Source organism: Salvelinus fontinalis, chromosome 24, assembly GCF_029448725.1.
Source record: "Salvelinus fontinalis isolate EN_2023a chromosome 24, ASM2944872v1, whole genome shotgun sequence".
Lineage (NCBI taxonomy): Eukaryota > Metazoa > Chordata > Actinopteri > Salmoniformes > Salmonidae > Salvelinus > Salvelinus fontinalis.
This window is the reverse complement of record NC_074688.1, coordinates 32,866,681-32,889,523: the sequence shown is the minus strand read 5'-3', so window position 1 is coordinate 32,889,523 and position 22,843 is coordinate 32,866,681. Positions and strand designations below refer to the sequence as shown.

General features: G+C 41.7%; 2 protein-coding genes across 2 annotated transcripts; both read left to right on the top strand.

Annotated features, from left to right (window-relative positions):
- Positions 1-1,036: 1,036 nt before the first annotated feature.
- Positions 1,037-16,375, top strand: LOC129822533 (nitric oxide synthase, inducible-like). Its single transcript, XM_055880839.1, has 22 exons — positions 1,037-1,207; positions 6,384-6,475; positions 9,434-9,575; positions 9,719-9,858; positions 10,457-10,631; positions 10,833-10,934; positions 11,185-11,379; positions 11,513-11,595; positions 11,787-11,931; positions 12,252-12,356; positions 12,467-12,516; positions 12,853-13,027; positions 13,272-13,404; positions 13,535-13,613; positions 13,745-13,935; positions 14,068-14,237; positions 14,460-14,670; positions 14,852-14,939; positions 15,086-15,207; positions 15,295-15,443; positions 15,613-15,807; positions 15,951-16,375. The coding sequence occupies exons 1-22, from the start codon at positions 1,037-1,039 to the stop codon at positions 15,999-16,001; spliced, it is 2,964 nt and encodes a 987-aa protein (XP_055736814.1). The 3' UTR covers positions 16,002-16,375.
- Positions 16,376-17,138: 763 nt separating this feature from the next.
- LOC129822319 (28S ribosomal protein S23, mitochondrial-like) lies at positions 17,139-21,837 on the top strand. Its single transcript, XM_055880513.1, has 5 exons — positions 17,139-17,362; positions 17,677-17,856; positions 17,946-18,023; positions 18,117-18,240; positions 21,042-21,837. Exons 1-5 carry the CDS (start codon positions 17,319-17,321, stop codon positions 21,177-21,179), a joined length of 564 nt encoding a protein of 187 aa, XP_055736488.1. The 5' UTR covers positions 17,139-17,318; the 3' UTR covers positions 21,180-21,837.
- The last annotated feature ends 1,006 nt before the right edge of the window (positions 21,838-22,843 follow it).

Here is a 22,843-nt window from a genome sequence, read left to right as displayed (position 1 = left end):
TATATGATAATGAACTGCATTTATTTTACAATTATGGAGATGGTGCTTCAAGATGATGAAACCAAAATAGCTCTCCAGACTAAACCAAAGAAGGTACGAATTCAGATTACAGCTGAAATAATATTAGAAAATGTGCTAAAAGCAAGCGACATATGTTAAACCCGTTTCTCCTCTATGTTCATCCCATAGTGGGAAACAAGAGCAAGCAGGTGTCCGTTGTCTATACCTGTGCGTAACGTGAAGGATGGCTCAAGTCTCAATGATATGCTGCACCACCAGGCAGTTAAGGTGCATTTACAGTTTATGATGCTTTGTGTGTGGCGTGGTACCATACCGCAACTTATTTGCTTGGCTTTTTTGCTCAAATTATGAAGCTGCGCCTCAATTTGAGTGTTTTCTATTTCAGTAAAGATTGAACACTATAAAATAAAGCAATACATTTTAATTTAAACGGTCTTATTTTATTTATTCATATGCAGAACCAACAATGTACATCACAAGTTTGTGAAGGTTCTGTCATGACTCCCAAGGCTCTAATGCGCTGTCCCAAAGATACTCCCCTTGAGATCCTACCTCAGGCGATCGACCTAATCAACCAATACTACAAATCCTTCAAAATGTAAGTAATAGGCCTAAGTGTAATACTTCTCTAAAGACGATGACTATTATTATTCCAAAATTGTTCACCCCAAGTGCAGAATATGTAAAAGACACACTGTTGCTCAAAATTGCAATATTGTTTAATGCCTTTTAGGCATTTCTTGATTGTAGCCTATATTTTCTGTACTTCATTTATGAGCCTTTATAAAGCCTTTTCTGTAAAATGTATTCTTAGAGCCTTCATCAATTATGACAGTATGGGAAAATATTTAAGCCAGTTAACCTTTATAGCCTATTGTACAAATTTGCTTATAGATCATTTATGAAGCATCTATGTGGGCCTTACAAAAGTTTTGCAATGGGAAAAATGTAAATTCCCTCTATTTTATGATTTGTTTGTTTTCAATGATTTACACATACCCTAATTTAATCCCAAATGCATAGCTCCAAAATTGAACACCACCTTGCCAGATTGGAGGAAGTTGCTATGGAGATAGGTTCCACAGGAACCTATTCGCTGACTATGGACGAATTAGTGTTTGGTGCTCGACAAGCATGGAGGAACGCCCCAAGATGCATCGGCAGGATTCAGTGGTCCAATTTACAAGTAAGAAAACATACTACAAGGCAGAAGATACATTTCCGTTTCTCATTATCTATTAGGAATCAATATCAGTATCTATTATATTCTTGTATGTGTTTTTCATGCATGCACATGAGCATATGTGTAATGTTCTATGTGTAGGTTAGCCTAATGAATGATGAGGATGAGTATTGGTAAAGTGGGACACTTTATGAAAATATGCTTTCTGGAACACCTTACAGAATCATCCCATTGTCTTAACCCCCAACATGATACCATTCTAAATAGCTTAAGAACTCCACTACACTGCACTACCGTTCCATTAAAATAACATCAAATTGATCAGAAATACAGTGTAGACATTGTTAATGTTGTAAATGACTATTGTAGTTGTAAACGGCTGATTTTAAATGGAATATCTACATGGGCGTACAGAGGGCCATTATCAGCAACCATCACTCTTGTGTTCCAATGGCAAGTTGTGTTAGCTAATCCAAGTTTATCATTTTAAAAGGCTAATTGATCATTAGAAAACCCTTTTGCAATTATGTTAGCACAGCTGAAAACTGATTAAAGAAGCAATACAACTGGCCTTCTTTAGACTTGTTGCGTATCTGGAGCATCAGCATTTGTGGGTTCGATTACAGGCTCAAAATGTCCAGAAACAAATAACTTTCTCCTGAAACTCATCAGTCTATTCTTGTTCTGAGAAATGAAGGATATTCCATGCGAGAAATTGCCAAGAAACTGAAGATCTCGTACAACGCTGTGTACTACTCCCTTCACAGAACAGCGCAAACGGGCTCTAACCAGAATAGAAAAGAGAGTGGGAGGCCTCGGTGAACAACTGAGCAAGAGGACAAGTACATTACAGTGTCTAGTTTGAGAAACAGACGCCTCACAAGTCCTCAACTGGCAGCTTCATTAAACAGTACCTGCAAAACACCAGTCTCAACGTCAACAGTGAAGAGGCGACTCCGGGATGCTGGCCTTCTAGGCAGAGTTGCAAAGAAAACGCCATATCTCAGACTGGCCAATAAAAGGAAAAGATTAAGATGGGCAAAAGAACACAGACACTGGACAGAGGAAGACTGGAAAAAAGTGTTATGGACAGACAAATCTAAGTTTTAGGTGTTTGGATCACAAAGAAGAATATTCGTGAGACGCAGAAAAAATGAAAACATGCTGGAGGAGTGCTTGACGCCATCTGTCAAGCATGGTGGAGGCAATGTGATGGTCTGGGGGTGCTTTGGTGGTGGTAAAGTGGGAGATTTGCACAGGGTAAAAGGGATCTTGAAGCTATCACTCCATTTTGCAACGCCATACCCTGTGGACGGCGCTTAATTGGAGACAATTTCCTCCAACAACAGGACAATGATCCAAAGCACAGCTCCAAACTATGCAATAACTATTTAGGGAAGAAGCAGTCAGCTGGTATTCTGTCTATAATGGAGTGGCCAGCACAATCACCGGATCTCAACCCTGTTGAGCTGTTGTGGGAGCAACTTGACCATATGGTAAGTAAGAAGTGCCCATCAAGCAGAATCCAACTTGTGGGAGGTGCTTCAGGAAGCATTGGGTGAAATCTCTTCAGATTACCTCAACAAATTGACAACTAGAATGCCAAAGGTCTGCAAGGCTGTAATTGCTGCAAATGGAGGATTCTTTGACGATAGCAAAGTTTGAAGGACAATTATTATTTCAATTAAAATCATTATTTAGAACCTTGTCAACATCTTGATTATATTTCCTATTCATTTTGCAACTCATTTCATGTATGTTTTCATGGAAAACAAGGACATTTCTAAGTGACCCCAAACATTTGAACGGTAGTGTATGTGCATGCAAATAGCAAACAACAAGCTGCACAAGAACTCACTACTGTAATGGTCCAGGTTACAAAGTGGTTCAGTGACTCATGTTCACATCTCAATGTTAAAAATCCAGTCTGCATGTTCCTCACAAAGAGGGCAACTGATGCCACTGAGCCAGATGTCTATGTGTCAGGGGAGAAGCTCCAGATGGTATCCGATTTTAAGTACCTTGGCATCATATTTGACTCCAACCTCTCTTTTTAAAAGCAGGTGAAAAAGGTAACTCAAATAACCAAATTCAACCTAGCTAATTTCCGATATATACGACATTGTTTGACTACAGAGGAAGCAAAACTGTACTTCAAATCTATGATACTCCCCCACTTAATATACTGCTTGACTAGTTGGGCCCAAGCTGGTTGTACAACATTAAAGCCCATTCAGTCTGTCTACAAACAGGCTCTCAGGGTGCTTGATTGGAAGCCCAATTAGCCATCATCACTGTTGCATCCTCAGGAAGCAGGAAGCAAAAATCTTGTGCAATACACCGACGCATGTCTTGTATTCAAGATCCTAAATGGCCTGGCTCCCCCTCCACTCAGTACTTTTGTTAAACAGAAAACCCAAACCTATGGCAGCAGATCTACAAGGTCTGCTATGAGAGGTGACTGTATAGTTCCCTTAAGGAAAAGCACCTTTAGTCAATCTGCTTTCTCTGTGAGAGCTTCCCATGACTAGAGGCCAATCAGACTAGTGAAAATATCCCTAGCTGTGTATTACCGCTTTCAAATCAAATCAAATCAAACTTTATTTGTCACATGTGCCGAATACAACAAGTGTAGACTTTACCGTGAAATGCTTACTTAAAAGCCCTTAACCGACAGTGCAGTTCAAGAAGAGTTAAGAACATTTTTACCAAGTAAACTAAAATGAAAAGTAATAATAAAAAGTAACACAACAGGAATAACAATAACGAGGCTATATACAGGGTGCACCGGTACCGAGTCAGTGTGCGGGGTTACAGGCTAGTTGAGGTAATCTGTACATGTAGGTGGGGGTGAAGTGACTATGCTTAGATGAAAAACAAACAGCGAGTAGCAGCAGGGTACAAAAGGGGGGGGCAATGTAAATTGTTCGGTGGCGATTTTATTAATTTGTTCAGCAGTCTTATGGCTTGGGGGTAGAAGCTGTTGAGGAGCCTTTTGGTCCTAGACTTGGCGCTCTGGTACCGCTTGCCGTGCGGTAGCAAAGAAAAAAGTCTATAACTTGGGTGACAGGAGTCTCTGACAATTTTATGGGCTTTCCTATGACACCGCCTATTATATAGGTCCTGGATAGCAGGAAGCTTGGCCGCAGTGATGTACTGGGCCGTTCACACTATCCTATGTAGCCTTATGGTTAGATGCCGAGCAGTTGCCATACCAGGCAATGATCCAACCGTCAGGATGCTCTGGATGGTGCAGCTGTTGAACCTTTTGAGGATCAGAGGACCCATGCCATATCTCTTCAGTCTCCTGTGGAGGAAAAGGTTTTGTCGTGCCCTCTTCACTACTGTCTTGGTATGTTTGGACCATGGTATAGACCTTGGTATGCTTTCCATGTTGTCTGTAACTGGAAAAGTGTGGAAACACTTTTATGCATTTTGTTTAGTTGCTTTTTGCGTGCTACGTGTTACTTGTTCTATGTTGCTCTGCGTGTGTTCACTGCTCATTGATTGTCTGTATTGTTATTGTAATTGTTTTTAATAACCTGCCCAGGGACTGCAGTTGAAAATTAGCCCTCTGGCTAAAACCGGCACTTTTAACTGAAACGTTAATTAATGTCCACTGTGACTGTAAAAATAAAATAAACTCAAACTCAAACTGCAATCCACTTTAATGACTGGACATTGTTCCACGTAATGGAAACAGATTATAATGTTAGAATACATTAACTTAATGCTCAAATTAACTGGTGTTACCTAAACTATAAAACCAAGCAACAGTAATCAGAAACTGTCAAAGAACGTTTCCAATCCAACTATTCAGACCTCTGCTTCAAATGTCCCACTGGCCCCTAACAGCCCGATGTAGCCCAGCGAGCACGACTCGCTTTCTCCAGCGGACTAAAACATGGCATTAGTCGTTTATCTAAAAACCACCAATAACTAATAACATATTCAATAAAAAATTATTAATTTTATTGTTTTCATTCCAGTCTACCCAAACAATATAATACAGGATGGATGGCTCTTCTTCAAACACAAATTGTCCTGAGACCACATTTTTTCTGTAGATACTGGCAAATTGGGACACCTTGATAGTCAAAGTAGGACACTTCATTCTTTATTGTAAGGAAGGATAAATTAGAGTATATGAGAAATTTCTATATTTTTAAAATAAACTTCAATTATTCATACAAATGAAATGTATTAAAACATTCTTTATGTAATTTTGTGGAACATTAAAGTGGCAATATGTAACTTTTTGGGCAACCCGACCAAATTCACATAGAAATGTGAGTTATAGATCCATCATTCTACCTGAAAACAAGTCTAAGATCTGTAGATCTGTTCTATGTGCGCTATTGTAATGCTTCCAGTTCTTTTTTTGTCTTTTTTTTGTCTTTTACTTTCGGTTTTATACACCAGCTTCAAACTACACTCTAGTGGACATTTTGTAGAATGAAACCATTTAGACCTCACCCCTCAAACATGTTAATGACTGTTTTATTTTCACCAGCGTCAGTAAAATACACTTTTTTAGTCATCATATTAGCTGTATGGTTATGAATATAGCTAGCTACGATTTTTTATGTTGGTGAGGTAATATCTTTCCAAGTAAAATGCAGCAATGATAGCTTTTGCTTGCAAGCTAGATGATAGCAGATTTGAGGAAAATGTAATTGAACATTTGATCCTATTTAGAAAATTGATTTCTGTTATGAAAACAACATGTATTTCATAATCCCCCAGGGGAAAAAACTGCCTTAAAATGGCCTAGAGTGTCCCAGTTTGACAGTAACAGGGTGTCCCAGTTTGGCAGTAGGCAAATATTCTAAAAAGGTGAGTAGTAAAATAACCATTTACAGTCATTTTGATTTACATTTACAAAATATGTTGTAATGAAAAGCTGAATATCCTTTCTTAATTTTTTATAAGCTTAACATTATTTATCTCAGAAGCCTATGTCATTTTACTTACCATTATGACTTTAGAGACATGTCATTACACGGGATGCCACGCCCACAATGACGCCACGCCCATTGAATACATTTTTTATCATCACATACTTCCTCACTAACACACAGGCATTGCTTTTTTGTTATGTTATTGTACACATATAAAGCTTTGCTAGGTGTCCCACTTAACCAATACTCACCAACATGTTTCTTGATTTGTTCTGCAGGTGTTTGATGCCAGAAAGTGCAAGACTACTCAGGATATGTTCAAGTCTCTGTGCGAACACTTACAGTTTGCCTCAAATGGAGGAAGCATAAGGTAAACAAAGAGTTGGGACAAAGAGCAGGGACTAGTTTCAATCCAAATATCTGCGTTATAGCGCGATTGAAACTATAAGGTCATTTTCAATTGAGAGATCATATGCAGTGTTTACGTGAATGCAGTCTCTGCGAATGCGGGAAGATTGCCTTTCGATTTAAATCACGCTTCGACACAGATTGAATCTAGGCCTAGGTGACCAACAGCCCTACTTTCTGAGGTACCCTAACTACTGCAGCATTCTTTGTGAAACAGGAAAGGATAGAGAAGTATGAGGTAATGAGGCAGAGGGCAGAAAACACTGTGAAAGGATCAACCCTGTATGAAGTTAGAAATGTGTCAAATGTAAACTACAGATTTGTCCCACTAACTGTAAATCACTCACTAACTGTTAGTCGCTCTGGATAACAACGTCTGCTAAAATACTAAAATGTAAATGCACCAATGTAAAAGTAATTCTACTAATACTCCTGTCTCATGCGTTATTTATTGCACTTGACTTGGACCTTCAATCCTTTACTCCGTGAGAACAATACTGTAGGTCAGGGATCCACAATTACATTCAGCTATAGGCCGATTTTTCCTTGAAGGGATGGTCGGGGCCGGAACATAGTTATAAATAGTTTGTATACTGCATATTGATCTGTGTGAATGCAATGTTGTTGTTCTAAAATGGGGATTGCTAAACAATGTGTTGGACCTAACCAGATTAAATTAGGCATACCTCAGGTGATGTGCTCCATCATAAAGGGGAGGGGGGCAGGGTTTTGGGCATCTCGCCCATCCAGCCTGAGGATGAAGTTGGTATGGTCATGCAAATGATGTTACTGATCTGGTTGGCCTGTTCATGCAGTTATAAATGAGAACTTGTTCTCAACTAGCCTACCTGGTTATATAAAAGTGAAATTAAATAAATAAATCAAAAAGACCAAACAACTGAAACACCCGTTTATAAGAAATCTTTTACATGTTGGTAAAATTCTTGAATGGAAAATTCTCTTAACATTAATGAATAACTTAAAATTAATATAACTTAAATGTACATTAACCTCTTCAATTAAAATAAATAAACATTATCATCTATAGAATGATATAACAAATAAAATAATAAAATCATCAGCCAATTTTTCTAACTAAGTATACATACCAACTAGAAAATAAGCAGCTGTAAAAGTGGAAATGGAAAACAAAATTGAAAGGAAAATGGCCTGAAGGTGGCGCTAGAGGAAAGGTCAGGTAGTCACTAAATCAATAGGTTTCTTCCACTTGGTCTTGATTGTGCACAACAAATTTTATGGCAATCCAGCCATTCCTTTGAGATATATCTTGTTCTCAGTCTGTGGGCATCATGTGTGTAGTGACCCAATATCCAAAGCCATGACATTTAACAGTTATCACTGGCCCTTGCTCAGCCTTACTCACCAAGAGCCCAGCTCTGAGCCTTCTTGCTAGCAAAGTCACGGATCAAGTCTTTGAAGTCCAGCTTTCTAGCTAACTGACTTTCAATGGACAGCATGGCAAGACTGCAAAGCCTGTCCTGGGACATAGCGGACCTCAAATATTTTTTTATCAGTTTTATCTTACTGAAAGCTCTCGCGTCACCAGCAACAGTCACAGGCAGTGTGCAAAATATATGTAAAGCAATGCACACTTCTCCAAAAATGCTTTGCAGCTGCATCTTACAAATTGCATTCAGGAGACCAAGAGGGGACAAGTTAGGGGGGAAAGTGGCAGCATATACAGTGTTCAGGTGTCTTACTTCATTTTGAAACTCAGGTGAAAGATCTCTGGACTACTTCATGATCATGATCAGCACACAGAAGGGACTTTATCCTCACTAATCTGCCCAACTTTCAGAACAGCAGAAAAGTATTCTACAATGTCTGCAGTGGTGTGGAACCTAGTGTCCAATTCACTTATGATGTTGTCCATAGCAGTAAAAACACTGTGTTCTGAAACACTGTTGCTGCACTGTCCTGAGCTGTCTCCTCTTGAGAGGTCTCACCATGGAATCTCTTCCTTTTCCTCTGGCGGCTGTGTTCCTTGCTAAATTGAGGTGCAACACCCATTTGCATAGCAATCAGTGTTGCCTCAGACAGGAGAGACTCCCATCCATCTCTAAGAGCCTGCATCTCTTCCATTTTTCCTGACTGGAGAATCACATTACTGTTTCAATGCATTGCAGTACCTGCAATTATGCCAACTGACATGTCATTCAACACAATGCTGCTCACCTCCTTCTTCAGTTGGGAGTAGGGCTGGTTCAGGGATATGGGGATGGGGAGACAAGGCTGCTGAGCCTGAAGCTGCATCTGTTGGGCCTGGCACCAGGCAGGGGGAGGGACAACTGATTTATTATGAATAGCTTGCTAAACGTTTGCCTGCATTGTTGCATTGTTGGCTAAAAGAGGAGTGAAATGTAAACACTACAGCCTATTTCACTATGGACTAAGCTATCAGGTTAATTTCCACCACTCACGGACTATACCCACCTTCCTTTGTGAAAAATTGGGTGACATACTGTCGCCCTTTCTTTTCTCTCTCCTGTCTTTCTTTTCTTTCTTTTCGTTTTGGGGGGGGGGGGGGGGACAATACAGAGGCTCTCTGGATGTTTACTTTTTGCCAAAAACAAGAAAAGAAAAAGAAACCGTTACTTTTATTAGTACATTGTAAGAAAAATAATCTATTAATGATGATAGGTTAATAATTTAATATTGAAAAAAATGTACCTAATGTTCTAATCCTTTTTAGGGCCCCTGTCAGTCACAGGCCCTTAGACTCTTCCTAACTACCCCCCTTTTTTCTCTAGAAATAAAATTGCCAAAGGGCCGCCTATTGGGGAACCCTGCTGTAGGACATTCACTCTGTTATGGGCCAGTTTCACAAGCTCCTTCCATGAGTATTTCAGTTTGTCTGTTATTACATATCTTATTCGTTCTTGTGTCTTATTTATTTCAGGTCTGCGATTACCGTCTTCCCTCTGAGAAAGGGAGACATGCAAGATTTCCGGGTGTGGAACAGCCAGTTGGTGAAGTATGCAGGTTACCAGATGCCTGATGGCAGTATCCAGGGAGACCCATCCAGTGTAGAATTCACTGAGGTACTATATAAAGTAGCTATAGCCACCAGGATCCACCCAGCTATTTCAATAACACGCATTCAAACAGGTTCACATACTGTATGTGCTTGTTTGAAAAGAAACATTTTTAAAGTTGCTGTTACTTTTGTGCTGTGTTCTTAAAGATCTGTATCCAGCTTGGATGGAAACCTCAGTACGGCCTCTTCGATGTGTTGCCACTAGTCCTGCAGGTCAACGGGGAGGACCCAGACCTTTATGAAATCCCTCCACACCTGATCCTGGAGGTTCCCATGGAACACCCTCAGTGAGTGACATACTAGATTTGCCATTGATTTGATTCATCAGAGACACATAGTATTCAGATCATCAGGCCTCCATAGCCATGGTGATGTTTTTAAGTAGGAGTTATCTAATTAAATCAATGTTTTATGTAGCTGCCTGGGTAAAATCAAACCATTGCCCCCAGTCGCTCAAGAGCTTGAACTATAAAAAAGGTTTTAAAGTCCTCCGTCTGGAGCTCTTGAGGAACAGAGCTGAATAGGAGAGAATGAAGAGCTCTATAGAACTTAACTACGCAGCACATTCCTTTATCCAAATAGTTTCCCAAAGCCCAATGGGCCTGTAGCCTTTTCTTTTATTTAAATGTCTAACCACTCCAAAGTGGTCCTTCATTCGTTTCACTGGACACAATACTGAGTTGAGTCAAGTGTTTCAAGCACCTCTGGTAGAGTGAGCACGTCAACTCTGTGTGTGCGTAACTCATTCTGTATGAAAAAGGTGTCACATTGAGGACTGAATGATTCACTATAGAAACTAATCACATCTATGCTAGTGGTGGTGTTTTTGGGCATACTCTTTTATATATTATTATCAGATATATTGTGTTGATCTTTCCTCATTAGGTATAAGTGGTTCCAAGACCTTGGACTGAAGTGGTATGCTGTGCCTGCGGTGTCCAACATGCTGCTGGAGATTGGTGGACTTGAATTCACAGCCTGTCCCTTTAATGGCTGGTACATGGGCACTGAAATTGGTGTGAGGGATTTCTGTGACTATCAGCGTTATAACATCTTGGAGGTAAGGCTCACTTTCACAGGTACTCACCATGGCTACAGCACAGGGTCGTGCTCAGCAGGAGTAGGGCATGTTTTGAAATGGAGGAGGAAACCTCGTTTGGAATAACCAAAAACATAATTTTCTGTTTTTTCTGCAACACAACCCTGGCTGACTTGATAATGATGCAATGATTGTAGATGTTTTGGCTTCCTGTCCGTACAGGAAGTTGGTCGCAGGATGGGCCTGGAGACACACAAGCTGTCCTCACTGTGGAAGGACCAGGCCTTGGTGACCATCAATGTTGCAGTCATATACAGTTTCCAGGTAACCTATGGTTTTCATGTATACAGGACCAATCCAAAGGCATGTTTTTCCCAGTAGATATCCCAAGTTATGTTGTTGTTGTTGCTGTTGTTGTTATGTTACATAATTTGTTTTTTTAATACCTACAATTTAAAATAAGATACTTCCATCCCATAATATTTAGCCAGAGGATGCTACAACTGTTCAGCCATCAACTGGAGTTTTCCTTGAAATAAATGTACTCCTTTTGTCTCATTACTGTACGCTGCAGAAGAACAAGGTGACCATCACAGACCACCACTCTGCAGCCGAGTCCTTTATGAAGCACATGGAGACAGAGTTCCGGCTGCGTGGCGGTTGCCCTGCAGACTGGGCCTGGCTGGTTCCTCCCATGTCTGGCTCCCTCACCCCCGTCTTCCACCAGGAGATGGTCAACTACATCCTCTCTCCCTTCTTCTACTACCAGGTAGATACTGAGACACCATCTTGTACTGTGCATAGTATATAGGTTATGTCATTCAACTGGTTAATCTCCACCAGGGCAACAGGGCAGTTGCTGAATGATCATCTGTAACTGTTGTTGTTGTTGTTGTTTGAAGCCTGACCCCTGGACGACCCATGTCTGGAGAAATGGGGAGAAGTGCCTGAGGAAGCAACAGATCAGCTTCAAAGCGGTGGCCAGGTAATCTTACATGGACTATGACACCCATATCTTTAATGCTTTATGAACACAATCTTGATGCGTTAAATAGAATGCAGTCCTAATCATATTATTGACATAGCTATAAATGCACATAATGGTTGAGGCTGAGCTAAACCATGCTCATAATGCATTACAAAGTATTATCATTCATGGCTGGTTCCCTCCTGTAGGGCGGCGCTCTTTTCTTCAACCCTTATGAGCAGAGTGCTGGCTAACAGGGTGCGTTGCACTGTCCTGTACGCTACTGAAACAGGGAAATCACAGACATTGGCCCAGAGACTGAACTCCATGCTAAACTGTGCCTTCAACTGCAGGGTAGGAGATCCATCTCATCTCTATGAAGGATGATAGGGGGCCTACTGCCTCAGGCTAATATGCTTCAGGGCATTTGTGTGTGTTAAGCACTGTGAATCAATGTAAAACTCTAGTTTAATTGGAACCTAAATGTATGTGAGGACTATATTGAGCTCATTTAGAGTTCATTTACAGAACAAGCAATGGGGAGTTAGCTAGCTAGTAGATGTGCTTGTACAATGGAAAATCTGTTGATGTCTTAAGTCACTACTGTCCTCAAAATACAGAATTTCACAGAAATGTTACAAAGTTAACTAAAGCTGCTCTGTATATCTTCAAAGTTGCTCTGTATGGAGGACTATAACTTCAGTGACATGGAACAGGAGAGCTTTCTGGTTGTGGTAACAAGCACCTTTGGGAATGGAGACTCCCCTGGAAATGGAGAGGTGTGTTTTTGTGTTTCTGTATTTTGAAGATATTAACAATAATATTTTCCCCCACATTTATAAAATGTAATGTCTAAATATTCACCACATGTTAATATTTATTTCTCTAGAGTTTTAAGAAGCAGCTTTTCTCTTTGCAGTATCTCAGGAACAAGTTAAGGTAAGTAGTATCTCAAGCATTTCTCTCTGCATTGCCCTCTCCGTACTGTGCTGTACATGTACATTAGTGGAGGTTGCTGAGGGGAGCTCATAATGTTGTCTGGAACGGAGCGAATGGAATGGCATCAAACACATGGAAACCATGTATTTGATACCATTCCACTGATTCTGCTCCAGCCATTACCACAAGCCCGTCCTCCCCAATTAGGTGCTACCAACCTCCTGTGATGTACATGTCTTTAAGATGTACTAATTTGATGAAGTGGCAGCTTGACTACAGTCTCAGTCACCTCTCTTTGGTTTTGAAACTGGTCATATCTCCCCTCTCCTCCCCCAGGTACTGTGTGTTTGGACTGGGCTCGAGGATGTACCCACAGTTCTGTGCGTTCGCCCATGCCGTGGATGCCAAGCTGGAGGAGCTGGGGGCAGAGCGGGTGACGCCCACTGGAGAGGGGGATGAACTGAACGGACAGGAGGAGGCCTTCTCTGCCTGGGCTCTCACCGCTCTCAAGGTAGGCAGACAAGGAAGGATGGCTCTCTGGCTTAAAAGTGGATCTTAGCTACGTGTTGACGATCATTTTTGCAGTGTATTTTATAATATACATATTAACATACTCCTGGTGTGTGAACTATATGCTCAAGTAACATTACAAAAAAGACCTGTTATGATCTTTAATGTCATAAGCATTTGCATATCATATTGATCTACATTGTGTATTTAATAATTGAGCCTATGCACGCTTTCTCTGCTTCCAGGATGCCTATAAGGAGTTCAACATCCAGGGACAGCTGAGTCTGCAGCTCCCTGGGGCAGAGCGACTCTGTGACGCCTGGGACCCTCTGAGATACCGCGTAGCACTGGACAGCTGCTCCCAGGACCACATCACAGGTACTACACCTGGGCCAGGGGATGGACATTTGACAAGGGACTGGTGTAGCACTATAAAGCATTATAAACTAATCTTGTATTTCAGTCAGCCAGTTGTACGTGATGATTTTCACTGTCCTCTCTTTCGCAGCACTTTCAGCCATTCACTCTAAAACTGTCTTCCCCATGAAACTGAAGAGGAGACAGAATCTACAGAGCCCCCATTCAAGGTAAATTTCTTGTCATCTGCCACACATTTTTTTTTACCCACTAGCATTGTTATTGTTGCAATACTTTTAACATTTTTGACAGGACTCAATTTTGACAGGGTTTAATTCAGCTTTGTCATTCTTGTTTCTAGCCGGTCCACCATTCTGGTGGAGCTGGAGAGGGAGACAAGTGCAGAGGTCATGAACTTTGCTCCAGGAGACCATGTTGGTGTTTTCCCAGGGAATCTCCCTCAACTGGTGGCTGGAATCCTAAAGTTCCTTCCCCATACACCCCCAACCAACCAGTGCCTACGACTGGAATACCGCTCTGACTCCTGCCTTGGTAAAACACTATTCAGTAATAATGGTGCTGATTGAGGTAACCACGGTAAAAATCCCCCCCAAAATTTAGGAAGACATCATCTTCAAAAAATGGACACTGTTAAAATGACTCTGCATTTCTATTTCCCAACAGATGATGAGAAAAACTGGCAGACTGTCAGACGCATCCCAGCATGCCCTTTGTCTCAGGCGCTCACCTACTTCCTGGATGTGACCACGCCCCCCTGTCAGAACCTCCTCCACAAGCTCTCTCAGCTGGCAAGACAGGAGGGGCACTGCCAGCGTCTGCTGACCTTGGCAAAGGTAACTTCTGTTTGTCTCAAGGACTACTGTAGTGTTCATTATTGTCTCTTGAAATAAAAATGAGATAAATCATGAAAGAAAAGCCTTTAACCTACCACCCTTTGGAATTGTATAGAATTGAAGAAAATACTATGTTTCATACATATAACCATGCACTTTCCAAAAAATAATATAAACAGATATTTTTCTCGTTATTTAGCTTCTGTCTTAATTTGCCGTCAGGACTCTCAGGAGTACACGACCTGGAAGATGTTCCGTGTTCCCAACTTCCTGGAAGTCCTGGAGGAGTTCCCGTCTTTAGAACCCTCTGCAGCCTTCCTCCTCAGCGAGCTGCCCCTGCTCAAGCCCCGCCTCTACTCCATCAGCTCCTCCCCTCAGCTCCACCCCAATGAGCTACATCTCACTCTGACAGTGCTCAACTATCACACACAAGGTATGGGACATTAGATTTTACATTTTGGTCACTTAGCAAACATTCTTATCCAAGGTACAGGACAGGGCGACTCAACTTAGAAATTACAATACATCAGTTATCAAATGCTTTGAAAGGAATTTGAACTGCTATCTCTTGGCTGTGAAAGTAACTGTACTGTATTTTTCTGTACTACCGATAGATGGACAGGGTCCTCTTCACCACGGGGTCTGCAGTACCTGGCTGGATACCATTAAGAAAGGAGACCTGGTACCATGTTTCATCTACAGGTATAGAACATACTGTAACATACTGTATGTCAGTAGGCTGGTACATTCTCCAATTGTACCAAATGCTTGGTTGTAGCCTATCCCCAGTATAATTGATTGAGATTATTCATTCAAGTGAAGCTAACTGATTGTGTTATTGTTTACAGTTCAGGTGGGTTCCACCTCCCAGCAGAGCCCAGCACTCCAGTCATTCTGGTGGGGGCTGGCAGTGGCATTGCACCCTTCCGAAGCTTCTGGCAACAACGGCTACATGACATGAAACACCCAGGTAGTGTGTGTGTGTGTCTGTATGTCTGTTTGTGTGTCTGTTGATACAAAATCTCTGACCTTAAGGGCTATGGTTTTGTCTTGGCAGGGTTCTCTGGAAGTCCTATGAGCCTGGTGTTTGGCTGCCAGAGTTTGGAGACAGACCATTTATACAAAGAGGAGACGCTGGAGATGAGAAGACAAGGGGTCCTGAAGAGTGTTACAACCACATATTCCAGCCAGCCAGGTCACCCAAAGGTACTGTTGCATTGTCATTTGGAAAGAAATAATGTACTGAGTGAGCACTTGAAAAGCTTGATTGAATCTGATTAGCTTGAGATTCAAGTGAAGGTTGAAGCGTAGCATTTTTCCTATCTCCCTGTACTGTGCCTCCTATTCCTAACCTTTGACCTCTGTGTGCCAGCAGATCTATGTCCAGGATGTCCTGAGGGAGAAGATGGCAGGGGAGGTACTGAGTGTGTTGCACCAGAAGGAGGGTCACTTCTACGTGTGCGGGGGTGTGAACATGGCCCAGGGAGTTACTCTAGCAGTACAGGAGATTCTGAGCAGCCAGCTTGGCATTACCCTCACACAGGCAGGAGAATACCTGGCCCAACTAAAGGTTGGTTCACCTTTCCTCTCAATCACTAATATGAAAACTAATGTGAATGCCATGTATCCTTTGAATCTAGTTCCAATACTGTAGTAAGTGGACATTGTTTTACAATGTTTTTATGGTTTGTATGTTTGTTTCTTTATTTGAAGATTCAGAAGAGGTACCATGAGGACATTTTTGGAGCCCAGTTTCAAAAGTGAGGTGATCGGGATGGAGAAAGATCTACACATAGCATGCATTTTCCTCTATGCTTGTGATGCCCTGTTTTTGTTTTTGTTGATAGATTAGGATTGTCACTTTGGAACATGTTTGTAGCTGTTGGTGGTCCCAAACAAACCAGCTAGCCATCCTTTGGCCCACTGCTTGAAAAAGTACCCCATTTCACTGTTTTCACTTTATTTTTTAAAGCACTGTAAGTATATTTCAAAGAGATGATTATAACACTTACATTCACGTCATGATATTAAAGATAGATTATAGATGCATAGGTGATAAGTATATGTAGTGTTTGTACAATATAATAGAATGTGGGATTGTTGAATCTGAATTATACATAATGGGAATATGCTTGTAATCCGAATGTGTTTTACTCATTGTGAATATTAATTTGAATAAAAATAATATTACATCATTGTAGTTGATGCCTTCTTGCAAGCCTCTGGTTCAGAGTATCAGTGACCGCAAGAAGGTCAAAGAAGTAAAAGCCTATCAGTGATGCTGAGGTTTGAGGAGTTTCTGCCTGGGAAAGTACAGATAGGATTCCTTAGTTGCAATGTCAGAGAATTGGTCCCATCCCCATTGAAGTGTTTTAAATGCCAAAGAATGGAACATGTAGCTGTTCAATGTAAAGGAAGGAAAATATATGCCAAGTGTGGAGAGGAACATGATTAAGGTGAATGTGGGAGCAATGTGAAGGTGAAGTGTTGTAATTGTGGGGGTAACATAGTGCAGCATGTGGTGGATGTTAGATGCAGAGAGAGAGGCTAGAGAGGCTCAGAGATATTTAATTAGTCATGATGTATCGTATGCAGAGGCTGTAAGACAGATTGGTGTAACTACAGTGTGGAATGATGGAGCTTCCATGGCTGCTCCTGTAGTAAGTGGACCTAATGTCAGGGCTGGTGTTTCTGGTAGAAGTTAGTAGGAATTTCTATGTTTTTTACTTAATTTTCATGGTAGTTCAGATTTGAGCAGATCATGATTGAGCGTACATTCCAGCATAGTAGGTGGCGGCATGCACTTACATGATTGTTTGCTGACCGCCATGATATTATAGAAGAAGAATATCCGTGCCTGCAGCGCTTAAAATGTAGATGATCTGGAACGCACCCCCTGTTTTATACAGTGCGCTTTCGGGGCAGATTATCCCTGCAGAAATAACTTGCGGAAGTGGTGGTCGTCCATGCTCGTGAAAAGAGGCCCTGTAGTTGGTGTTTGCTAACTAGGATCTTTGAGTTTACTGGATAATTACATAGCTGCATTTTACGCGCATAGTGTAGTTAAAATTCAAGTCCATTATGGCTGGAAGTCGACTTGAAAAATTCGGAACAGTGTTCACGCGGTAGGTCAAAATGTCGTGTTGCTAGCTAGCTAACGTTAGCCAGCTTAATTTCTGTCATTCAAGGTTACTGGAGGATTCTATCTAGTTTTTTTTTTTACCCTTTAGAGTTGTCTAACTAAGGTTAGTTAGATACAATTTTATTTGATGTTGGAGTGTCTTTTCAGCAACTGGTAGTCAATGCTATCAAGGCTATGGTTCCGCATAATATACATTCTAACGTTAGCTAGGTAGTCTAGCTCGTTGCATGTGAAATTGAGAATGCATTTGCTCCATTGTTTACATTTTTGCTTGTGACTCACTGGTTTCATTTTCAGAGTCAGAGATCTTATGCGTTCTGGAGTTGTCAAACAGTCTGACAAGCCCATTTGGTATGATGTATACAAGGCCTTTCCACCCAAGAAAGACCCACTTTATGTCAGACCAGTGGCCAAGATCTATGGGAAGAAAGAAGAGGCTGTGCCTGACATCTTCTACAGAGAGGATGAAATCAGAGCGTAAGCTAATTAAACGGGTTGCCTTAAGCTTTTTACTGCCATTCAACAGCTGCTAGGAATGTGTTGATCAGCATCGGTCTCTGTTCTAGGAAATTCTATGAGGTGTATGGAACAGGGCCCAGAGCTTTTGATCTCACTAAATCCAACTTTGTTTCAACATGCCAAAGGTATGGGCAATATATCACATTGATCATAGGTTCGTCAAGTTTTAGGATACAGCATTGTATGAGGAATCCTGTTTTTTTTCTTCCTTTGTGTAGGTTTGTGGAGAAGTATACAGAGTTAGAGAGTTGGGGAGAACTGGAGAAACAGTCCCTGTTTGAGGAGACTGGGAAAGCTCTCCTTGCTGAGGGCTTAGTATTAAGGAGGAGGGGTGGACCTGCGGTGAGTAAATGATACAACTCAATCATTTTAATGCTGGCTGCCTATTTTCCAAATACTCCAAACAGATATACTACATTACCCAAAGTATGTGGACACCTACTTGTCGAACATCTCATTCCAACATCATGGGCAGTAATATGGAGTATTAAATGTTTTCCACTAGATGTTGGAACATTGCTGCGGGGACTTGCTTCCATTCAGCTACAAGAGCATTAGTGAGGTTGGGCTCTGATGTTGGGCGATTAGGCCAGGCCTACAGTCGGTGTTCCAATTCATCCCAAAAGTGTTGGGTGGGATTGAGGTCAGGGCTCTGCTGTCCAGTCAAGTTCTTCCACACCGATCTCGACAAACCAATTCTGTATGGATCTCGCTTTGTACACCGGGGCATTGTCATGCTGAAACAGGATAGGGCCTTCCCCAAACTGTAGCCACAAAGTTGAAAGCACAGAATCATCTAGAATGTCATTGTATGCTGTAGCGTTAACATTTCCCTTCACTGGAACTAAGGGGCCTAGCCCGAACCATGAAAAACAGCCCCAGTACAGTTGGTACTATGCATTGGGGCAGGTAGCATTCTCCTGGCATCCACCAAACCCGTATTCTTCCGTCGGTCTGCCAGATGGTGAGGCGTGATTCATCACTCCAGAGAACACGTTTCCACTGCTTCAGAGTCAAATGGCGGCGAGCTTTACACCACTCCAGCTGACACTTGGCATTGCCCATGGTCATCTTAGGCTTGTGTATGGCTGCTCGGCCATGGAAACCCATTTCATTAAGTTCCCGACTAACAGTTGAGCTGATGTTGTTTCCAGAGACAGTTTGGAACTCGGTAGGGAGTGTTGCAACTGAGGACAGACGATTTTTACGTGCTTCAGCACTCGGCGGCCCTGTTCCATGAGCTTGTGTGGACTACCACTTCGCAGCTGAGCCGTTGTTGCTCCTAGACGTTTCCACTTCACAATAACCGCACTTACAGTTGACCATGGCAGCTCTAGCAGGGCAGAAATGTGACGAACTAACTTGTTGGAAAGGTGATGTTCTATGACGGTGCCACGTTGAAAGTCACTGAGCTCTTCAGTAAGGCCATTCTACTGCCAATGTTTGTCTATGGAGATTGCATGGCTGGTGCTCAATTTTATACAGCAACAGGTGTGGCTGAAATAGTCAAATCTACTAATTTGAAGTGTTGTCCAAAAACTTTTGCATATACAGTAACAGTCAAAAGTTTGGAAACACCTACTCGTTCAAGGGTATTTTTTTTATTTTTTTACTATTTTCTACATTGTCGAATAATAGTGAAGACATCAAAACTATGAAATAACACACATGGAATCATGTAGTAACCAAAAAAAAGTGTTAAACAAATCAATGTATTTGAGATTCTTCAAAGTAGCCACCCTTTGCCTTGATGGCAGCGGTGTACACGCTTGGCATTCTCTCAACCAGCTTCACCTGGAATGCTTTTCCAAAAGTATTGAAGAAGTTCCCACATATGCTAAACACTTGTTGGCTGCTTTTCTTTCACTCTGTGGTTGAACTCATCACAAACCATCTCAATTGGGTTAAGATTGGGTGATTGTGAATGCCAGGTTGTCTGATGCAGCACTCCATCACTCTCCTTCTTGGTCAAATAGCCCTTACACAGTATGGAAGTGTTGGGTCATTGTCCTGTTGAAAAACAAATGATAGTCCCACTAAGCGCAAACCAGATGGGGCGGCGTATTGCTGCAGAATGCTGTTGTAGTCATGTTGGTTAAGTGTGCCTTGAATTCTAAATAAATCCCTGACAGTGTCACCAGCAAAGCACCCCCACACCATCACACATCCTCCTCAATGGTTCACGGTGGGAGCCACCCATGCGTAGATAATCTGTTCACCTACTCTGCGTCAAACAAAGACATGGCAGTTGGAACCATAAATCTCAAATTTGGACTCATCAGACCTAAGGACAGATTTCCACTGGTCTAATGTCCATTACTTGTGTTTCTTGGCCCAAGCAAGTCTCTTCTTATTGGTGTCCTTTAGTAGTGGTTTCTTTGCAGCAATTCGACCATGAAGGCCTGATTCACGCAGTCTCTGAACAGTTGATGTTGAGACGTCTGTTACTTGAAGCATTTATTTGGGCTGCAATTTCTGAGACTGGTAACTCCAATGAACGTATCCTCTGCAGCAGAGGTAACTCTGGGTCTTCCTTTCCTGTGGCGGTCCACATGAGAGCCAGTTTCATCATAGCGCTTGATGGTTTTTGCGACTGCACTTGAAGAAACTTTCAATGTTCTTGAAATTTTACAGATTGACTGACCTTCATGTCTTAAAGTAATGATGGACTGTCACTTCTCTTTGCTTATTTGAGCTTTTCTTGCCATAATATGGACTTGGTCTTTTACCAAATCGTCTGTATAACACCCCTACCTTGTCACAACACAACTGATTGGCTCAAAAGCATTAAGGAAAGACATTCCACAAATTAACTTTTGACAAGGCACACCTGTTAATTGAAATGCACCTCATGAAGCTTGTTGAGAGAATGCCACGAGTGTTAAAATCTCAAGGCAAAGGGTGGCTACTTTGAAGAATCTCAAATATAAATAGTTTTTGGTTACTACATGATTCCATATGTGTTATTTCATAGTTTTGATGTCTTCACTATTATTCTACAATGTAGAAATAAAGAAAAACCCAGGAAGTAGGAGTAGGGTTGTCAACTTTTGACTGGTACTGTATAGTGTATATACTAATCACTTACAAACATGAGTCCTGTTTGTAACAGAATGGCTGCACTTTTGCCTGTTGCCCTGCAGGTGGCGTCAGAGACCAGGGATCCAGTGTTGGGCATGAAGCTGACTGACATGCTGGCGGAACTGCAGACAGATGCACCTGGCGAAACACAGACACCAGGAGAAGAGACACCAACACAAGCACCAGTGACTCCACAGTAGGCCTCTGCAACATGGCTTCAACCACACTCTTCACCTAGATGGAACTCACAGGAGGTTGGTGGCACCTTAATTGAGGGGGGGGGGGGGGGGGGTTGTGGTAATGGCTGGAGCTTATTAAGGGGAATGGGCTCAAATACATCAAACACATGGTTTCCATGTGTTTAATGCCATTCCATTTGCTCCGATCCAGGCATTATGAGCCGTCCTCCCCTCAGCAGTCTTTACTAATGGAACCACCCATCCACCTCCACTGACTAAAATGGGACTTTCAGTATCTGTCCAACACCAGACTAATACTCCTCAGTCCAGACTTTCTGAACAATGGATCAACAAGAAAGACTTCTTGTTCAGTATTTCTGGGTGGGCCTGGGCAGCTTTCACAACCCTCTATCTTGACTGCAGGTTCTTTACCGGTAATGTGTAGGATTCCAAGTTATTGTACATTTCTGGTCTGGAACCTTGTAAGACTGATGTTATGCATAAGGCTGTAAATGCATATTAAATGTGTGTATTATATACTGTATGTCCTACTGAACTCTTGAGTATTCACTTGCAAGATGATGCTTACGTTGCAGTGTGCTTTGACTTTCGACAGACCACCCCTGTGATTATCGATTGGCACCGAGTGATCATTAAAGTAATTATATATATTCTAGAATGTGGCCTCTCTTCCATTTTCCCTCTGTCGCTCACCCTCTTATCTTTCAGTCACGCTGTAGGACACTCATGCAAGACAAGCAAGCTGTGAGTGAGTGTTGATATTGCATTCTCCATTTGCTGCTGTGACAGTCTAATTCAGCAGTGTCTGCTGCCTGAGCTTCTGGGATGAAATGGAGATATTAATGCTGTATTGCTTCACAGAGAAATACCACTGAGCACATAACCACCACATCAGCCGACTGGGGATGAGTAAATAAGCATCACAGGTGCCACATTAAAAGAAATGCAAGGTAACATCTGTGGAAGGTATTCCACCAGATAGGAAAGGATTGACATCAACACCTATGCACTGAACGATTGATAATTAAACTCCACAACTATATTTAAATTAAGATTAGTTTCTACTGCCACAATTCAAATGAGCACCACACCAACATTGCATATTGTTCTGAACATAATCTTGGCCTGTGTGTATTTCCATGCGTATTTCAGATTCAATAACATCTCAAAGCACACCAGAATAACATACCAAGTAACCAGTTATTAGAACCTCTGCAGGTTACCTTTTCTCTTCTCTCTAATCAGGATGATCATCAGTCTTCCTGTTCTCAGTGCTTGCAGAGACTTTGATCCACTATATGACCTAGCAGCCCTGCAGTTCAACTACCATTTGAAAATAAATCTAAACAGTGCTTATATCTAGAGCCTTGGCTTTGATATAGAGAAGTACTGGTCAGGGTTATTTGCTCTGGGAAAAAAACTTGCATCCATGAGCGTTTTCCCAGTTCCAAAGTTCCCCCCTCTTTCCTCCACCATCTTTTCTAAGAGATGACCTTGGCGGTGTTTCTCATTATCAGCCGTCTTTCTGTTTATCAAAAGAGAACTGTCCATCTCAGTCTATTCTGCGCTCGCATGGAGAGGAGAAATGATATCACCAGAGTAATGGAATGGGTGATTGTCTGCACACAGTCAAAGAGAAAGCAATTCTGTGGCGGATGGATGGC

Excerpts from the sequence above, each read along its gene's own strand:
- LOC129822533 (XM_055880839.1), top strand. The coding sequence starts at position 1,037 with ATGCATAGCTCCAAAATTGAACACCACCTTGCCAGATTGGAGGAAGTT. Across the intron at positions 11,932-12,251 it reads ACTGTGCCTTCAACTGCAGG|TTGCTCTGTATGGAGGACTA; the intron begins GTAGGAGATCCA and ends ATATCTTCAAAG. Across the intron at positions 13,614-13,744 it reads CTACAGAGCCCCCATTCAAG|CCGGTCCACCATTCTGGTGG; the intron begins GTAAATTTCTTG and ends TCTTGTTTCTAG.
- LOC129822319 (XM_055880513.1), top strand. The coding sequence starts at position 17,319 with ATGGCTGGAAGTCGACTTGAAAAATTCGGAACAGTGTTCACGCG. Across the intron at positions 17,363-17,676 it reads TTCGGAACAGTGTTCACGCG|AGTCAGAGATCTTATGCGTT; the intron begins GTAGGTCAAAAT and ends TTTCATTTTCAG. Across the intron at positions 18,241-21,041 it reads GGAGGAGGGGTGGACCTGCG|GTGGCGTCAGAGACCAGGGA; the intron begins GTGAGTAAATGA and ends GTTGCCCTGCAG.